The following is an 18716-nucleotide window of genomic DNA, read 5'->3' as shown; positions in this document are numbered from 1 at the left end:
ACCATATATAAATAAGTATTTTGTAACGACTATTGATATCTATAGTGTGAGTATAGTCTACTTAGTTTTTTAGAAATTCGGTATATGTATTTTGATACTGGTATCGATACGGTACCGATCTAGCTTCTATGTCTTGTTGATGGGGATAAATTCAATTCCTCACCAATTCGTAAACAGAAGCCAAATTAAAATGTCAAATCTCGTTTGATTGTTTTGCTTTGCAACTGATAGCTCATGCATGGCACCTTCAAGTTAGTTGACTACAAAAATTAATTTTTTTAATATTTCTTTTTAGAAAATAGAAAAATGTTGTGGTAGCAAACAGATGATTTCGCTATCAGACTTGGTTGGAGTACAAGGGTTGATATGACATATGGGTTTAGTGTATATTAAAACTTGAGTTATTAATATTATGAAGTTTGTTTAATCTAGCCATATCACGTATAAGTGACGAATCTAGAAGAAAAGTTGAATAATAGTGCGGGCTTAGAAAACAGGGGTAGCCAATACATACATACATAAAACGGAAAAAAAATTACAATACAAATGTACTTCATTTAGAATCCTATTCCGAAAAGGAAAAAAAAGTAAAGAAAGCATTTGTTCTTTTGGTCCACCAATAAACTTTGAAAACGTTTTCAACACAAAAGTAAAATAAATATGAATTAGGAACTTGTTGACATCCATTGATGACCTATTGAATTTATGTTACTAAATTTTTTATTATTAAAAACTTAGTAGTTCTTTATCATTTATTTGAATTAATTTACTGTAAGTAAATAAATTTAGTCACTTTCCTTTGTTTTTATTTATTAAATCATCCGCCTTGAAATAAATATTTTGTTTTTATTATAAACTATTTTGAAATAAATATTCATTTTCAAGAGTACATATTAACTTTCATCACCAGCAGTAAAACTTTACTATTCAGATTATTTAAAAAACTTTATTTAAAAGGCCGCCCTTCTTTATCATTAATTTGAATTAATATACTATAGATTAATATGATACCTAGTTTTCTTTAATTTTGGTGTTGGTATTTCGATGTTGGCACTGTTACGATACGGGTCTAGCTTCTGTCTTGTCGACGGAGATAAATTCAATTCCCCACCAATTCGTAAACAGAAGCCAAATTGGAAAGTCAAATCTCGTTTGATTGTTTTGCTTTGCAACTGCTAGCTCATGCATGTCATCTTCAAGCGGGTTGAATACATAAATTAACCTTTTGATTTTGTTTTTTTAATAGAAAAATACCGTGGAAGCAAAAAGATAAAAGGATTTTTGTATAACATGTGGATCCAAAAAAAAAAGTGAGATGAAGTGTGGGGTATTTAATACATAAAACAAAGATGACAAAAAATGCATTAAAAATGTACTGCGCTAAGAAAGTACTTTTCATTCTTCAATCTATGCAAGATCTGCATGTGAAATCCAATTTGGAAAAGGAAAATGAAATAAAGAGAGCATTTGCTCTTTTGGTCTACAAATAACCTTTGAAAACGTTTACAACACAAAAATAAAGTAAAATATGCTTAGAAAACGTTGGAAAAAAAAAACTTTTGGTCAAACAAAATATGTTTGGTAACCTTTTTATTTTAGTGTCGTATTCACCATGCAAACATGCCCCATTAGCACCAGACTTGTCAATTGTCACACCAAAAATGGGATTACTTATTTTAACTCGTCAGAAAATTGGATTATCTTATTTTAACTAGAGTTTCACACTACACTAAAACAAGTACAACTAAAATAACATGCAATATAATCTTCAAGTAAAAAATACTATAAATCTGACTTAAAATTCATTGTGCTCCCACTATTTTAGCTATTAATTCAAAATCACATAAGAAATAAAGATAACATAAATACAATAGATAATACTTAAGGAACATATAAATTGTACATAGTTTTTACAGAGCATATTATATAAAAAATCACTAATCTACCAAATAAAGTTTACCTATTGGACTTTGAAGTAGCTAGCATAAACCCATCAATTTCCTTAATTGCCTTAATGTTGGTAACAGGAAACAACAAACGTAGCAGGGGCATCAAAGATGGTGCTTGCATAGACTTCAATTTGTCAATGCCAGCTTCAAGTGTGGCGGGTGTCGGTACACTGTACCACTGAAGATACCATGACAAAAGTGTGGGGAGGTTATCGTCCTTTTCAGGCCATTCACCGGATCTTAAATAATCATGTATGTGGCCCGTCAACGATGGAGAATATTCTAGAAGCTCTTCTACCCGTTTTTTGAGAGATCCTAGAAACGTCGATTGAACAATGCTTCCTCTTGAACTCGAGAGACGTCCTTCTAGTAGAGCATCGTTGTAAGCTAGTGCAAGCTTCATGTGAAATAATAATGATAATAATAATAACTAAATTCAGCTGATTCGGGATTTAAAATAATTACTCCCTCCGTCTCATTATAAGTGTCATAGTTTGACTTTTCAAGTCTTTCTTTTGCAACATTGACCGTAAATATTTTTGTTCGTGTCATATAATACTTGATGAAAATTATATCAATGTAAAATACATTTAAAACCCAATCCATTCATATATTTTACATCAGGTATTATATAACACAAACAAAAATATTGTCGGTCAAAATTAAATAAGAAAGACTTGAAAAATCAAACTAGGACACTTATAATGGGACGGAGGGAGTACATAATATTGGGCCTGGTACATTTAGAAGACTAAGCTAGTGGCAATGAATTAAGAGGCAGGTGGGCCCGGTTATAATTTACTCCTAGCCCGTTTATGTTTTCTTGTGGAAAAAATTAGTAACCTTATTATGTCATTATATATAGGCGTTTTGTACTTGTAATTCATCTTCAAGAGTGGTGTTCAAGAGTGGTGTAAAGCAGAACAATAATATAATTTATGGTCAGTTTAGACCGAACCACATTAAATCCTCGTGTTCGTTTACTTTCTGTGTTTGACCGTGATTGTGTGTTGTTGCTTCTGTGTTCACATACCCTAACAAAGGGAAACAAATGTTACCTTTAAACTGGGGAGAAACTGGGAATCGTTTATAACTGGTATACCGCTGATAACCTGATCAGCCATAGATGCAACGGTTGTGTACAATGACAAGTAGACCTGCAAAAGTGCGGGCCGGTCCTTGCTCACACACTCAAATAGCACTTGTAAGCAAAACTCTAGAAAATCAGTATCAGATCTGCAAGAATGTATGATAATAATAAGTTGGCGCTTAACGAATGTGCAGAGTTTTGTGAATCGATTCAAAAAGTTTTGTGTATGCATACTTGATGTTCCAAGAAGGATCACAGCAGAGAGCACCAAAAGCAATCAAGCTGGGATCTGATGAAAAGGTACTGACCAACTGATTAACGGTTACCGCAGCATCATCATCGTTATTGCTTGGAGCAGAGGCTTGCAAACTTGCCAAACCAAACACCTATATTGTGTGAATTCGGTTCTTTATTATAAAACGTATATATAAAAACAGACGGAAATGTTTGATTAATGTTGAAATGATGAAGGTTTGACCTTGTGCATTGCCCTTGAAAGCAGAGACTGTCGACCTGTAGGATCGTCGACGTATGAACAAGCTCCAACTTTAAGTTTAATATAAAGAATACCAGATTTAAATGGATTATTCTTGTCCTCAGAATTCCACCAAGGTTTCTCTGTAGAACAAAAAACATGAACCAGTGTTGAACAAACATTGAATCATCAATAAGCTACTAACAAAAACATAAATTACCTTCTGGGTTAAGCTCAATTACTTGAGGCCAGTAACGAGGACCACAAACTCGCACAGTTTTTAACTGCATCAGCAAATTTCATTGTTGAAAAACAAATGATTTAGCCAGTCAACGCCTGAAGAAATAAAAATGGAAACTTACAAGGGCACGCTCGGGCAGAATACAAGGAGTGACCTCACAGAAACTTGTTTCTGCATAATGCTCAGTTTCCTTAACTGTGATTTCAAGAGGAGCATAAACTGGTAGCCCGGTATCCACGTCAACTGTTTGAACCCACCGAGCTTCCGTAGCAATAACATACAAATGTCGAAATGCCTGTAAATGCAGTTCTTATACTCAGATATTGAGATGCAACAAACATATGTGTGTATAGAGAGACATAATCATGAGAAAACTCATTCTTGATGAGAAAACGAAAAACTCCATACTGCATATATGTAGTATGGAGTTTTTTAGTGTGTGTGTGTGTGTGTGTGTACAGACAGACAGACAGACAGACAGACAGAAAGGGAGAGAGAGAGAGAGATGCCTGAAGATGGCAGCGATTGTCATTTGGTCCAGTGGGTAGGCGTGGATAAAGGGTTATCAACAATGCCGCAATAGAGCTGTTGTTAGTTGAAAAAGTCATCATTCCACCCCCAAGGAACAAGAAACCAATAGCTAAGCTCACCTAAAATGAACAAATACACATTAACGTTTAAAAAAAGTTCTGAGCTGATACAAGAACTTTGGTTTGGAGCTAAGAGATTAAACTTACAGCCATCTGAGTACCATAGTTGATATGCCCATCAGCTGAATTTCTCGAGCGCAGAAACTTTAACAGTTTAAAAGTTTGCAGGTGCCCAGAACCAGCCATAACCTGATGTGTTTTTAATATCGTATAGAATCAAAACCATCAATACAAGGAAAGAAAATAACAAAAATAAAATAATTTTATAATTAGCAGATTGCAAACATTTACCACAGACAAGGAAAGAGCAATGAGGTGTAAGCATGTCTCTAATGTACCCCTGTCAACATATTGAGACAGTCCTCTTGGAAATCCATGCAAACTTTTAACAGGTAGAGACTTTATCTGCAATGCATGTATGCATTTATATATAAGAAGTTCAAACTAACAGAACGAATGAATATAGAAGTCAGTTAACCACCTCATTCAAGAAGGCAACAACATATTTATATAGCAAGTCATGTGCACTTCCATCTTTGGTACCAGCAAATCTCAACCCTACAATGAGTCCATATTATGAGCATCGGTTTTATAAGAAGCAAGAATTTATAATTGGTAAAAGGTTACATACCAAGTGAGATACATGCACCAGCAACCATATTCACATATGCTTTAGCAATTGCTTCACTGTCCGTATCATCAGAATCATCCATTTCACCATTCAGGCCACTCACACCATCTAAAACAACTTGTGGAATCTGACCCTGAACCCAATCTTCTGATGGATGAATCCTGAAAGCAACAAGGTGTTAAGGTAGATGCAGAATTCCAGATCTCCATCAACAGATCTATATTTTAATAGTACTTACCGACTCCATAATATCAAGTTACGGGAAATGACACGAAGCATTATGAAATCGGGCCTCACGTATTGCAATTCAAATCGTGTTTGTGGGATACAAAGCCTGGATAGAATCGCTTGTGATTCAGTCTGCCATCAATAACAGTAAAAAAGTGAGAAAAACTGAAGGAACAATTAAATTCCACAATCTAAGATATAGCCATGTTGCAGAAGTTTTACCTTTAAGTACATTAGCCCCAAAACAATTATAGCTCCAGGCGCAGTAACATCAACATTAATTTGTGTTGCATCCATCATCTATAATAGCACACAAAAGCAGGAATTGAGAAAAATATAATGAATAAACATATTTGAAAAAACTATATTTACAACCTGTCCAGAACCACGATTGTGATCATCTATTGATCCATTGGAGAAAAGGGGTCTTTCCTGAGGAATCCGAAACAACAAAGTCAGGCACAAGAACTTGTGGTCTTGTAGATCTTTAAAAGGGAAGTGAAATGAGTATGAATGGCAAAAAATCAAATAGAATGCGATGGACAGTTTTAAACAGCTTTTACATGATGGATATCTTTGCCTCCTGCATATCGAAACAACTGATCAACTAGAGTGTCCATGACACCAACCGAATCTAGACCACGACCTGCAATCAGAAAGAATATGGTAAGAATTAGCAACTACCACCAGCTGAATCAAAAGAATTAGCTGAATAAAAAATACTTTATACATCTCTTAATGTATAAAACTACCTAAACAATAAACAAAAAAGTGTTTTGAGGTCAACTTGATCCGACCCGTTTGACCCATCACCCATCCACTCAACCCACATAGTTTGCCATGTGTACATAAAACATACCCAAAGCAACAAGTCCCAAAGAAAATCCAGCAGATAGAGCATATCCCTCCCTTTCAAGTACATTATCACCGCCACTTTTACGACCTATCTCACCCTGCAGAAGTTTATTACAGTTACTGATTGTGGCAGCTCGAGGTCATAAATATGTAAATCGAAGAATGCATAACTACTGGCATAACATCAAAGAATATGATTGCCATAGATGTTTATCTAAAACTAGGAACAGCATAGACCCGAGCGTATACCAGAAGATTATTCATTGTTAGGGGGTGTGCAGATCCTTCGTAAAGAATCCCAATTGAGACAAGCGCCGCCGACTGAAAATTATTAAAAAACAATTAGAAGCTATGGACTTGCTATATAATCAAATTGTACTTTTTTCCCTATACTAGTTACCTAGCCAATTTAATTTCCAAGAAAATATCCCATGCCCCATTTTATTGAACAAAAACATGAACACAATTTGAAAACAGGATACAATTGTGACAAATATGCGTGTTGTTGTGTAGGTATAGTGCCCACGCAAGATAGTCATGACTGTTATATATATGTATTGAAAGCCTTGAGTAACTGCTCCCAGTGAAGAGTTTGTTTTTTGAGTTGAGTATGTACAAAGGCAGTTAATACAGGTTATTATATAATACAAACATATCTGTTAAAGCAGAGAAATACTTCTGGAAAGAAAAGAAAAGATGACAGGCGATGTGTGGATAAAAATGTGGTAATAAGTTACCTGAAGAAGGGTTGGTAATTCCAGTTCCGGGAAGGAAGATGGATGCCGAGCTGTTATGTGTACATTAAACGACTGCAAGAAAGAATGGCGAGCTGTTATTCGTACATTAAACGACTGCACCAAATCTACATGTAAAAACAAATTAATAACGAAGCTAAGCCAATGCAATGATGCACTTTAGTTCTACTAAAGCAGAAAATTAACTTTTCTTACAAGTGACAACTTTCACTGCTTAACATAAAAAAAAGATCCAGCTACAATTAGGCCAACAGCTAACAATAAATCAATAGCAACCTAGAGCAAATCAGGTATGTCTAGAAGAGCCTAGAATTCTGTTTAATCGCTCCCATAAGTGAGCATGAAAATTAAAATCATTTTTGTTTCTACCTAAAAAATAGATCAAACCACAACTAGAATAGAGTTACCATTAAAACAACAGCATTGAGCTATTAACAAAACAGAAAGTGAACAACGATGCAACATAAGAAGTAGAATCCAGTATTACAGCCGGTAAATGGCGCTCCTCTGTTCTAGTAGATTATATTTTTAGAAAAACAAAAATCATACAACTCTCTGGAGTAAGAATACAAAAATCCCTACTTAATATCTAAGCATAATGAAGCAGGTATCACATGACTAACCTTTGATATTGCTGGCTGCATTGTTCCTCTATATGATGCGGCAAGTCCAAGCATTAGTCCTACTGTCGTGCTTTCATGTTCCTAAGATAGTGAAAACATTAAATTTTCGTAGTGTCACATTGAAAAATTGTTGCTGGCATGAAATCCAAATTGAGAAGTTGTTTGCTTCTCAATATATTTTTAAGAAAGTGATGCATAAAAGATGAAAATTTTGAGACACTCGCAAAGTACAACAATATGTAGGTTATATCAGGGTGCAACCAACTTTAGTTTACAGAAACTCCCAACTACGAAGGTAAAATTAACATGGAAAAAGTAGATATCCAAGAATTTTGAAGTGGTTTCCTTTGTTAACTCTTGATACAAAAAAGCAAATAAACAACATAACAATGATAACAAAATACCTGTGCATAGTACTGATATATATCGGTTATAGTCAAAACATCCAGATGACCATGTAATCCCAGTGCAAGTAAAAGGCCAGCGTGAGTAATATTTGGTTCCTCGGGTCTGTTGTACAAGATCCAAGTTCGTGACATTTTACCCTGAAAGATACCGATTTGGATTACAAGAATCTAGAATGAAATACTAGGCATGCTCAAATGAAAAGATTAATGAATGGGAGAGCAATGAACACATTCAATTTCCTCTCATGCAGTGTCAGCTACACAAAAGTTTAAAGCTTAAATCAACTAAAAACTATCAATATGGGCTGTGGCAATAAACTAATGAAAAACTACTGTTATCGCCTAATGCAAGATTGCACACGCTTTGAGCACCTTGCGTTCACTAACCATGCAACCTATGGATAAATGGTTATAGTAAAATCACTAATTTCTCCATTGTAAGCCCCATGATGAAGTCAGAAATTCAGAAGGTGTTGACTTTTACAGATTTTATACGAGTACACGATGGTAATCAATAATATGATTAGTTCACAAACTAGGTGTTTACTTTCTAGATTATTATAATTCTTTGAATATTCTAATTTCTAAAAAGTTATTTGCCTTAAAATTATGATTCATTTATTAGTCTGAGCTAAGCTTTAAGTTTGGATATATTGAATCTATATACGTTTTGAAATGTGGTTTCACTTTCTACGTATTCCAATCTTTATGTATACTTTTGTTTTAATTATTGAAATATGAAACAAAACATATATATTTCATAATATATAATAAACCTGGAGAGGTGCCATTCGTAGACCAGCAGCTACAGCATTGTGAAACTCGGGCCAAGATTTGAGCTCCTGTATATTCCTTATGCTTGGATCCAAGTTAACCTAAAAGGCATGAAATGAGTATAATCGGAAAAAAAAAACAAATACAGAAACTAGATATTCAACAGTCTTCTCTAAACTGACGATGCCCTTGCAATTGGGGACCAGAGCTGTTGGAATTTGGGTAATATTGAAGTTACAAAACAAAGAAAAAGTTGTAATGATCATACAGTTGCATTTTTTTGGGTAGGCAGTCGGCCTGCTAATATCAACTTTGGAACAGGAAGTGCCTGCAGAGAATTTCAAAGAACATTGATAACCCTGTTTTTTTAGGTAATCATTGCAGCTGCACGAAAAGGGCCTTACCTCTGTTAACAAGGTACATGTGGTTGAAAGAGTAAATGCACCACGGCCTACAGGGAGAGAAGTTGTTCTTTGAGCAAGCTGCCATAGCTGAGCCTGTACAGAAGAAAAACAGCCAGCTGTCATAGTAGATAAACTTCGACTCTTTTAAGTGAGACTTAAGCTTGTTTGTAATGAGATCTCTAGTTTGTTTTACAAATTGACTCAAATAAAAATGAAATGTTGTGCACAAGATCGTAAGTCCTATCAGAGATATACATGCAATCTCTCAAAGATGATACATTGAAAGTATAAGTATGTTAATTTGATACATAACCTCCACTTAATCCAACAAAACTACACAGGTGAAGAAGAATTAAAAAAACGAGATTACCTGTTGGAATTCCTGATCTGAGGCGGTTGGATTAACTGGTGTCTGAATTGCCACAGATCTTGCAGAACACAGAAGACGTCTAACCTGCCACCACAAATTCAAGAATGAAGCGAGAACAAACATCAAAGAAAAGAAATCATAAGAAAGATAACAATTAGTATTATAAATCAACATAAATAAACCAAAACAAACCTCATTAAGTCGCAGATCACGACCATATCGCAACTGTGTGCTAGAGTTGAAAATATGCTCCATGCCATCAATTGTAGATTCATCAACAGCATCAGTATCTTCACGCTTGGAATCATCCGACCCATTCACATCGGTGATTGAAGAAGGAATAATAACCGGATGTAGATGTAGCATGTAAGGTGTAGACATAGAAACAGAAGTCACATTACTGGAAGAATTCATTTCAGTGAACTTTTTAGAGTGTGACAATGAAAGATCTTCACGACCAAGAAGAACATATGCAGAAGCAGGCCAATCGGTTGGTGGGCATTCCCGACACTTGTCCAATACCTAGAAATTTTACACCAGTTAGATACTCAAGATCAACCTTGACTAAACGTACAAGTTTCAGAGCATAATTTACATGTCTTAAGGGAAGTGATACACCAGCAGGCAGTAAGTCAAGTTGTTGCAATCCAAATCTTTCTCCAACCATTGCCAAAACTGTTAGCTCCTCGGAACTGTTGACTGATCCGGTAGCAAACTTACAATAGACATCAGATGACAGCTTGTTCCCTATAATTTTTCCACCACATAACACACTGTAAAATGAAACTATCTTCCTGGCCCAACTCACAACAGAATCTCCATCTTTACACATAAGAGATGGAAGATCAATAATGCTGGTAGCAGTGCATCCATTTCTTAAGCAATTTTCAAGCCATCTAAACAAACTGGGAGGATTTTTTTGTGATAAAGATGTTTTTTGAATACGATACTTTCTAGAAAGAGCGGGAAAGTCGCGTATATAATAGTCCAGGTAACCATCTACACCTAAAATTTTTGAAACTTCACATAATAGAACAACAAGAAAACCTAAATCCCTGAAATAGCAAGGCATGTATTAGGCAACGCTGATAAAAACATATGCATATATGAGTGCAAAAGTTAGATCAGAAGTTTAAATAATATAACAAAGGTTATAAATTTTCAGATTAATTTCATATATACCCTTACAAACTTGATAATTTTCATATACCCAACCAAAAATAAAAACATCATATATACTTATATACCCAACTTGAATAAATTTTTAATTAATGACCATTCTACCCTTTTCCATTATATTTTTTAAACCCTGTTTTTACTTGGATTTGATCGACATCGTCGATAAGCAAGAGAACTGAACAATCATCTCTCCTCTTTGGTTTTCTCGGTGGTAGATAGTCGAACAAAAGAATCTGTATGTTCGAATCAGATAATCGAACCAGGTATAATCGCATGATAATCGAACTATAGGCAATCTAATACTTTGAGAAACTATTGTTTATTGGTAAAAGAAAAATAAGTTTAAACTATATGAGAGAAAAAAAATTTAAAGTTAAAGATGGGCCATATATGAAATTTTGAAGTTTCTAAATAATAAGAGCAAAATGGCCTTTTATTAAATTGTATTTTATGATTTGGGTCTATATGATATTTTAACTGTTTTGTAAGAGCATATATGATATTTTTAGTTTTGCATGGGTATATACGACATTTTCCAAGTTTGTAGGGGTGTATAAATGAAAATAACCCTAAATGTTCAGTTGGTACAAGGATTTCTTTGTTTGTAAATTTTGAATCAGTAATCAGTTAAGATGCCCATTGACAATTAGCATGCCATATAGTTGTTCTTAGAACATAAAACGAATTTACAATAGACCACAAAACACAAACAGAAAGCGAAAAGACAAATGTGATTTAAACATGAAGTGTACCTTCTACGAAGATGATTAAGTTTCAAGCTTTCATAAACTGCATGTAGTATATCAAGGATCTCTAGCAAAGATTCAGATGTGTATAATGTATCCAGCTGTTGAGAAGCAGAACATGATTCATCACTTTGAAGTGACATTCTCGAAGAAAATCCACTCATGAAATGAGATTTGGAATATTTCTCATGAAAGCTGCTGTTCAGGAGAAACTCCCATGATGACCCTGAATGTAACTGAGGATTTTTTCTTTTTTTCCCAAAAATTTCTAATATAATAGCAGAGAAAGACTCCCATTCAGAATCAGCAGAAGAATCCACCCTAGACAGATAAGCTGATTCACCATTTCCCCAAAGAAGAGCCACAAAGTAGTCATATAAATTAGCTTCAAGTCCCTCAGCCATTGCTGTTATGCAATCATTGGCCAATGATGAAGACGGGTATCTACGAAACGTACATCTGAGCATCTGTACAAAGAAAAAAATATACAAAGACCAAACATATGAAAAACATGTCTCGTGATACTTCACAAGTGAATACATACGCGTGTAAACTGGTATCAAACCTGTCCATTGTGTAAAATGACATTGACTCTCCCCTCAATAGCATCTGCCAATCCAATAATTTTCATATCTTGAAAAGCAGTCGCTGCTTCCAGTGGTTTGGCATTATGTGAAACGCCAGCATGTCCTTGAAGGACATATCTACACAGGCATTGCTTCCCTGACTGATACAATAGAAGACAAAAAAACAAATATTAGTTTAACCTTTTGGGGAATAACTGGTGTATGCATCGAAACAAAGTTATTGGTCAGAACCAGCTGATGGCAACAGCAACAAACTTAACCTACTTACATAAAGTACAAGAGAGCTGTCAGGGGCCAAAACAATGATATCTTTATATGGCAGTTGTCCAACTTTTACTCTGGAAAATGTTAACAACCAGAACAGTTAAGCAATCTTTTTAATACCGCGTTATCCAATAATGATCAAGAACAGTTTATTTCTACAAAAAAACAGTGGAGTAAGTGGACATCTAATACCTTGGGTGAGTTACAACAACAGAAGCCGCTGCAATGGCTGGTATGCTCCAGCTCATGTCAGGTCTAATATCATAAAGGACATCGTTATCCATTTCAACACACTGAAGCCTCACTGCTTGCAACTTCTTTTGTTCTTGAAGAAGGAAACAAATAACAGGAGTGGCGTCACTATCTGTTGCCAAAAAGACCTGCATAACATCAATATAAATCATATGTTAATCCCAAAACAACAAAATCAAGTCTTCCCGGTAGAAAATAAGAGACTATATCATATAAAGTTGTCGTAAATAGCAAAATTAGACCACCCGTCTTCATCCTCACAAATTCAATTGTCTATTTTCCCACACTTTATACACAGATAAAATGTGCCCGAATTAATGAAGACATGACAATGCATTACATAGAGGGATTAATGGATATGTCACCTCACTTGCAGCTGCTTGTGCCCCTTTCCCTTGCCATATTCTTCTAAAAAAGAACTTCTTAGATAACATAACATCAGCGAGTAAAGAATCCCTGGATTTAAAGTTAGAATTTGTAACTTCTGCAGTCCATAACGAGTGTTGCAACTTTCCTGAAAGAAGAACCATATTCCAATCATGTGACAATGAAAGTCAGACTAACTTTCTCGGGTGCTATTACGGAATTCAAATGGTAGGCAAGAAACAGAGAGTGAAAACCTTTATGATAGGATGCCATAAGTGGAATAAGATCACTAGTCCAGATTGTCTTCTCATCAAATTCCTTCATGATGTTGAGCTTCCCTCTTTCTTCGATATGGATTGGCTAGCCACAGCAAATTCAAGAATATTTAAACAAATGACAATAAGAAAAAAGAATAAAAGAGAACTCAAGGCAGTGAGGTGTTTAAAACACCTGTGGTTCTTCTAGCGGATCCTTTAAAATCAGATGTGACGACAATGAAGCTCCATCGGCTTTCATCATATGATCCCATGAACGTCTTAAACTAAAGGATTGTTGAGGACTATAACCCATATCCTTTTTTGAGCGGGGTATATCATTGGGAGTCAGTAGTGGGCTTGAAGATGAAAAATGAGGACGTACTAATGAATTGGGTCCATCTGCCAGTTGGAGAAGTAGACCAGATGGAAGAGGCCATATTGATGTGACAGCATGAGGAATAGGGATAGATACTTCATCACCTGCCAAAAAGGGTATCCAAATTTAAACCAGTCACATAATAATGTTTTATTTTTAATTTTTAAACCATCAATAAACTTCATCAGCAAGATACGATTAGTTATAAACACCTGATGCGCTATGCATCGTCAAACTATCTACTTGTAGAACACAAAGAAGAGCTTCAGACAAATCTCCCATTCGACACCAGCAAGCCTAAAAAACAGCACGAATGAAGATAGTCATTGACATCTTAAAAAGGTTTTGATGAATCATATACAGTGAACTATGGTTTAAGTTACCATGATAACTGGTGAAGGTATACTGAACCTCTTGTACACTCTTGCTCCTGTTGACCATATTATCCTGTTACATAATCGCAAATGCATTTAGTGAAAATGTTGAAATAATAGAAAGAATTGGTTAGTTGACTTATGTGATTTACATAAATGCAATACATAAAACCATTTTCCCTTCTTGTACTACAAGTGAACAGAACCCAAGCTTACAACGTGGTGCTTAACTAAATCATTTGCTTTGTTGGTTGATGTGATTTACTGAACCTGGTTAGTTGACTTCGGTCAGCCAATTATGTTATGCAAACTTTACAAATGTAAGCTTGAAAACTTGAGCCAATATACATGGTTGCAACTATTTGCATATCAATCTTGCATTCTTTTGTACATATGTGTGTGCAGTTGTGCACATGTATGCATGCATTTATGAAATTTTAGAAGTTGACGTAATCACAACATTATAGGCCTGCCATATCAGTTGAATTATATGCACTATAAAAAGACTACGATGTAAGAAATGTCCATCAGGCACCTATCTGTGTATGGTGTTAAACCAGTATCCACGTGAAACAAGGATACACTTATAAAGTTATAATCTCAAGTCCTGAAATATAGACTACATGAAACAAGAATACACTTATAATCTCAGGTCCTGGTAGTAAAGAAAAGACAAATTCACAGAAATATGAAACATGGAGACTCTGACAAACATATAGGACTTTCTGACACGGTACCTCTATTTTATAGTTTTACTCGTTAATTAGGTACACAAGCTCTGATATGCTTAGGCGTAACCCTCACCCCCTATATTAATTAAAGCAAAAAAGGAAAACACAACGAACGTCTAACTAACATAATTGTTCAACACCAATAGTTCATAATGAACAAAACAAAAAATAATAGTTCAAACTTCAACAGTTTAGAAACTAGGGCTTTGTAATGTACTAAACATGTAAACTGTAAATTTAAGGGCTAATAGTAACAAAACTTTCTTAATCTGCTTCTTAGTTCAACAGTTTAGAAACTAGGGTTTTGTACCGTACAAAACATGTAAACTGTAAGATTAGGGGCTAATAGTAACAAGCCTTTCTTAGTCTCTGTTCTCCTGTCTATAACTCTTAACCGACAACATATTAACATAATGAAGAGCCCTAATATGGAAAATAAGAGTGCATCAACTGAAAAAGGTAAAGTTACCGGTTTCCTCTTATAAGAAGCTCGTGATCGCTGCGATCACTCAACGAAGACGATGCTTCAGTGTCATCTGACTCGGCTTCGTCTCGCTGTCTGGTAACTTCTGGATCAAATAAAAAGTACTCATACTCGTCAGTGATCTCATCGGCAGATTTTCCATCCAGAGCTTCAGCAATGAGGCCGAAGGGCTTGAACTCTCCAAGAACAGTGAGATGCCGGACTCTGATTGATGCCATTGACTGCTTTGTGATTAAAGTGTTGGATGAACTGAGGAGTGTGTTGCGGTGTGAGTGCAAAGAGGCGTGGTTGGATGAAGTGGTGAACTGAAGAGGTAGTTAACTGCAAGTAAAAGAAGCTCAGATTACATAACAAAGTGAAAAGGTAAGAATTAAATACTTCGTAAACAACTTAATACGCTTTAGCCTCTGCCATTGAGTAAAGTAACTCTGTATTATTTGCTAAAATATAAACATTACAAAACACACTAGAAACTCTAGGGCTGTAAACAAACGTTCGTTCGACAACCTATTCGGCGGGAAGTTAGTTTATGTTTGTTTGTTTAAAAAATGAACAAACATGAACAGGGAATTTTGTTCAATTAACTAAATGAACAAACACAAACAAAGACCATGTTCGTGAGCGTTCAATAAGATGTCCGTTTACGTCTGTTTATGTTCGTTATTGTTTGTTCATTAGATATTTTAATACTTTTCAATGACTTTTCTGATCCTATCATATAGATTTAAGCAAAATAATTAACTATAAAACAAAAATATATATCAGTATTATGTGATTAATTTATATGTAGAATTTACATATGAATATGAATGTTAATTAAAAAACACCAACGAAAACTTGGAGCTGAATCGAACCGTTGACAGTGACCATATTCGGTTAGCCAATTCAAACTAAATATTGTTTGTGTTTGTGAACCTTCATTTCCTTAATGAACGAACACAGACAAGAAATTTCGTCCGGTTAGCTATTCGTGAACCGTTCGCTTGTCCAATAAAAGCTTAACGAACAAACATGAAAACGTCCCCGTTCGATTCGGTTCAATTCGTTTACAGCCTTAAGCAACTCTATTGCCGGTAAAACACAGTTGAACTTATAAACAAAAGAATATCATAACTACCAAAAAATCATGTACATTATTACATTTGCTAAGACTGTCTTTTAACCTAAAACTCTTTAACTTCAAATTAAGGTTAAAAACTTGGAATACAAATCAAGCAGCTACAAATTGAGCGAACCGCCATAGATCAATACCTAACTCCTGAAATTATTCAGCCAGTTCATTTGCTAACGAGTCATAAAACATCAGGAATTAATATAACACATGTGGCATTTCATCGAACACCTTGTGTGCAATATAAACCTAACGCATTTATTCACATATTAGCGTCCAATTTCAAGCAACAAATCTGAAACCTAAGTTCACAAAACAAATAAACACATATTCAATAGTTTACCACTAGTCGAGCAAAGCGAAGCTGAATCGGAGCACTTAATCTAAAACTCGTTAACTTCAAATTAAGGTTCATAACTTGAAACATAAATCGAGCAGCTAAAAATTGAACCAACTGCCAGTTCATTTGCTAATAGGTCATAAAACATGAGAAACAGATATCACACATGTGGCATTTCATCGAACACCTTGTGTGCAATAGACCTAACACAATTATTCATAATTTAGAGTCCAATTTCAATCAACAAAGCTGGAACCTAAGTTCACAAAACAAAATAACACGTATTCAATAGCTTACCACTGCTCAAGCAAAGATGAGCTGAATCGGAGCACTAAATCTGAAACCTAAGTCTTTCAGAGAGCTTAGATCAGAGATATAACCGGTGGTAAGTCTGATAACAATACGATTGGTGATTTGGTGGTGAACATTGACTGACTCGTTGCCGATCAAGTGTTCGATAAATTGAAATAGATGGTTTGATTGAGGTGTGGTTTGAAACTGTGCTCTCGTCTCCCGCCCTTTTTTTGTGCTTTAGAAAAACCCTAGCGCCAGAAAATGTTTAAAAACTGGTTATCAAAAGAAACAGATTCATTAGGTATTGGTTAACTTGGTTGCGGTGCTGGCGTTAACCCGTAAAAATAAATTAATAGATGTCGTATAAAATATAAATTCTATTCTTAATTTACAAAAAAGTAGATTGATTGAATCATTTATTAGTGAACACGGTCAGTATCGGTTTGATTAATAACTCATTTGGTTAGTGACCGTTTTCTAAGAATGGAAAATCACAACGGCACAATCTATAAAGCCGGTTAAGTTAAAATCCGTATCCGTTAACCAAGCCATAAAAATAAACAGCCAAAGTCATAAATAATAGATTTTTTAATGATTCATTAAAAAATATAATTGCTAATTGTTCATAACCTTTAAATGATAGTATTTTAATTGTAGTCTCTTAATGGTTTATAACCATTCAGACTTAAGATTACCTTTTAATTATTAAGAGTGTGTGAACCATTAGGAGGTGGTAGCCTCTTACTGACCATTAATAGGCTACCAAACAGGCCAGTTATATTTTGTTTTTTATCATTCAAGCAAACTTGTAATGTCAAGGTTGACAGAAGTTGCATTAACAATTTCAAAAATAAAAAGTAATGAACACAAAACATTATGTGGCCCTCCTTGGTTAAAGGTATACGTAGCATTCTACAATTTTAGCAATGAGAATGACGCCATGTTATCATCACTGGGTTTTTGAGAAGCTTGGTCCAGGTTTATACAAATTCCTAGCCCAAAACTACTATTTCTTTATGATTAATCTTGCTGGCGAGCTTAGATGACAACTTTTGGAAGTTTTTGCATGTGTGTGCAAAAACTTGTACCATTTTTTGTTTTCAGTTTTTTTTTACAATGCAAACATGTCTTTATGATAAGAGATTACTAATCATATTATACATATATTTTGTAGTTAGGCATTATTAACCTCTTATAAAAATTACATTTTTCATCATTCAGATCAAGATTTCGATTTCTTTCAATATACCCAATTTGTGTACATATATAATGTAACCGTCAACTTCATAGCGACTAAATCATATATATAGTTGACGTAGTGGCACAATAAGATCTTCATAAAGTTGATCGTTTTGAGTGTTGGATGGATTAAACGTACTAGACATACACTCATGCGCGCCATACAGACTACTACGACTATATTTGGATCGACGTTATGAATTGTTTAAAACCAGGAATGGGTTGAATGGCAACAACAACAAAATTTAATTTAACGTCAGTTGGGACACCCGCCATGACGTGCGAGCTCTTCTACTAGTTTAATTAACAACAATGTGTGTATCTTTTCTCCCTTGGGGTTTAAATATTTCTTACATGAAACAGGATCAAATACATTTTATTGTTAACATGAAAATGGTGAGAACCAATTTGTTGTTATCATTATGTTTATTTTTATAGGTGTTTGCTGCTATTTTTTGTTCGTATTTGCTAATTTTCGATTATGAGACGTTATAAGTATTTGCTTATTTATATTTTGTTGTTATTATTAGATATTTTCGTTTGCCGTTATAAGTATTTGTTGGTATATGTTGTTATTATTTTGTTATTGATTTTGATTCTTTTGTTGTAATTTTTATGTTCTTTTCTTTTTGTTATTATAAGTCATTGTTTATGTAGATAAAAC

General features: G+C 34.7%; 1 protein-coding gene across 1 annotated transcript; it reads right to left on the bottom strand.

Moving 5' to 3' along the window:
• Positions 1-1802: 1802 nt before the first annotated feature.
• On the bottom strand, positions 1803-17074 carry LOC143531645 (anaphase-promoting complex subunit 1-like). The gene is given in 38 exon segments (XM_077026898.1): positions 1803-1825; positions 1947-2346; positions 3008-3185; positions 3274-3425; positions 3518-3657; positions 3735-3798; positions 3877-4050; positions 4265-4405; positions 4493-4594; positions 4697-4810; positions 4887-4963; positions 5037-5197; positions 5275-5396; positions 5487-5564; positions 5640-5696; positions 5828-5910; positions 6124-6217; positions 6369-6440; positions 6857-6928; positions 7498-7578; positions 7902-8042; positions 8681-8779; positions 8947-9006; positions 9083-9175; positions 9453-9536; positions 9645-9974; positions 10048-10507; positions 11384-11844; positions 11943-12104; positions 12233-12302; positions 12421-12608; positions 12846-12994; positions 13101-13206; positions 13297-13583; positions 13692-13776; positions 13863-13926; positions 15054-15389; positions 16817-17074. Coding segments are annotated over 37 exon segments (5457 nt in total). The 5' UTR covers positions 15287-15389; positions 16817-17074.
• Positions 17075-18716: the final 1642 nt, after the last annotated feature.

Source organism: Bidens hawaiensis, unplaced genomic scaffold, assembly GCF_021521415.1.
Source record: "Bidens hawaiensis isolate Kalapana, Puna unplaced genomic scaffold, B.hawaiensis_p1.1 tig00009196_1, whole genome shotgun sequence".
Taxonomy (NCBI): Eukaryota; Viridiplantae; Streptophyta; class Magnoliopsida; order Asterales; family Asteraceae; genus Bidens; species Bidens hawaiensis.
Note: the sequence above shows the minus strand (reverse complement) of the source record. Positions and strands in the feature narration are given on the sequence as shown.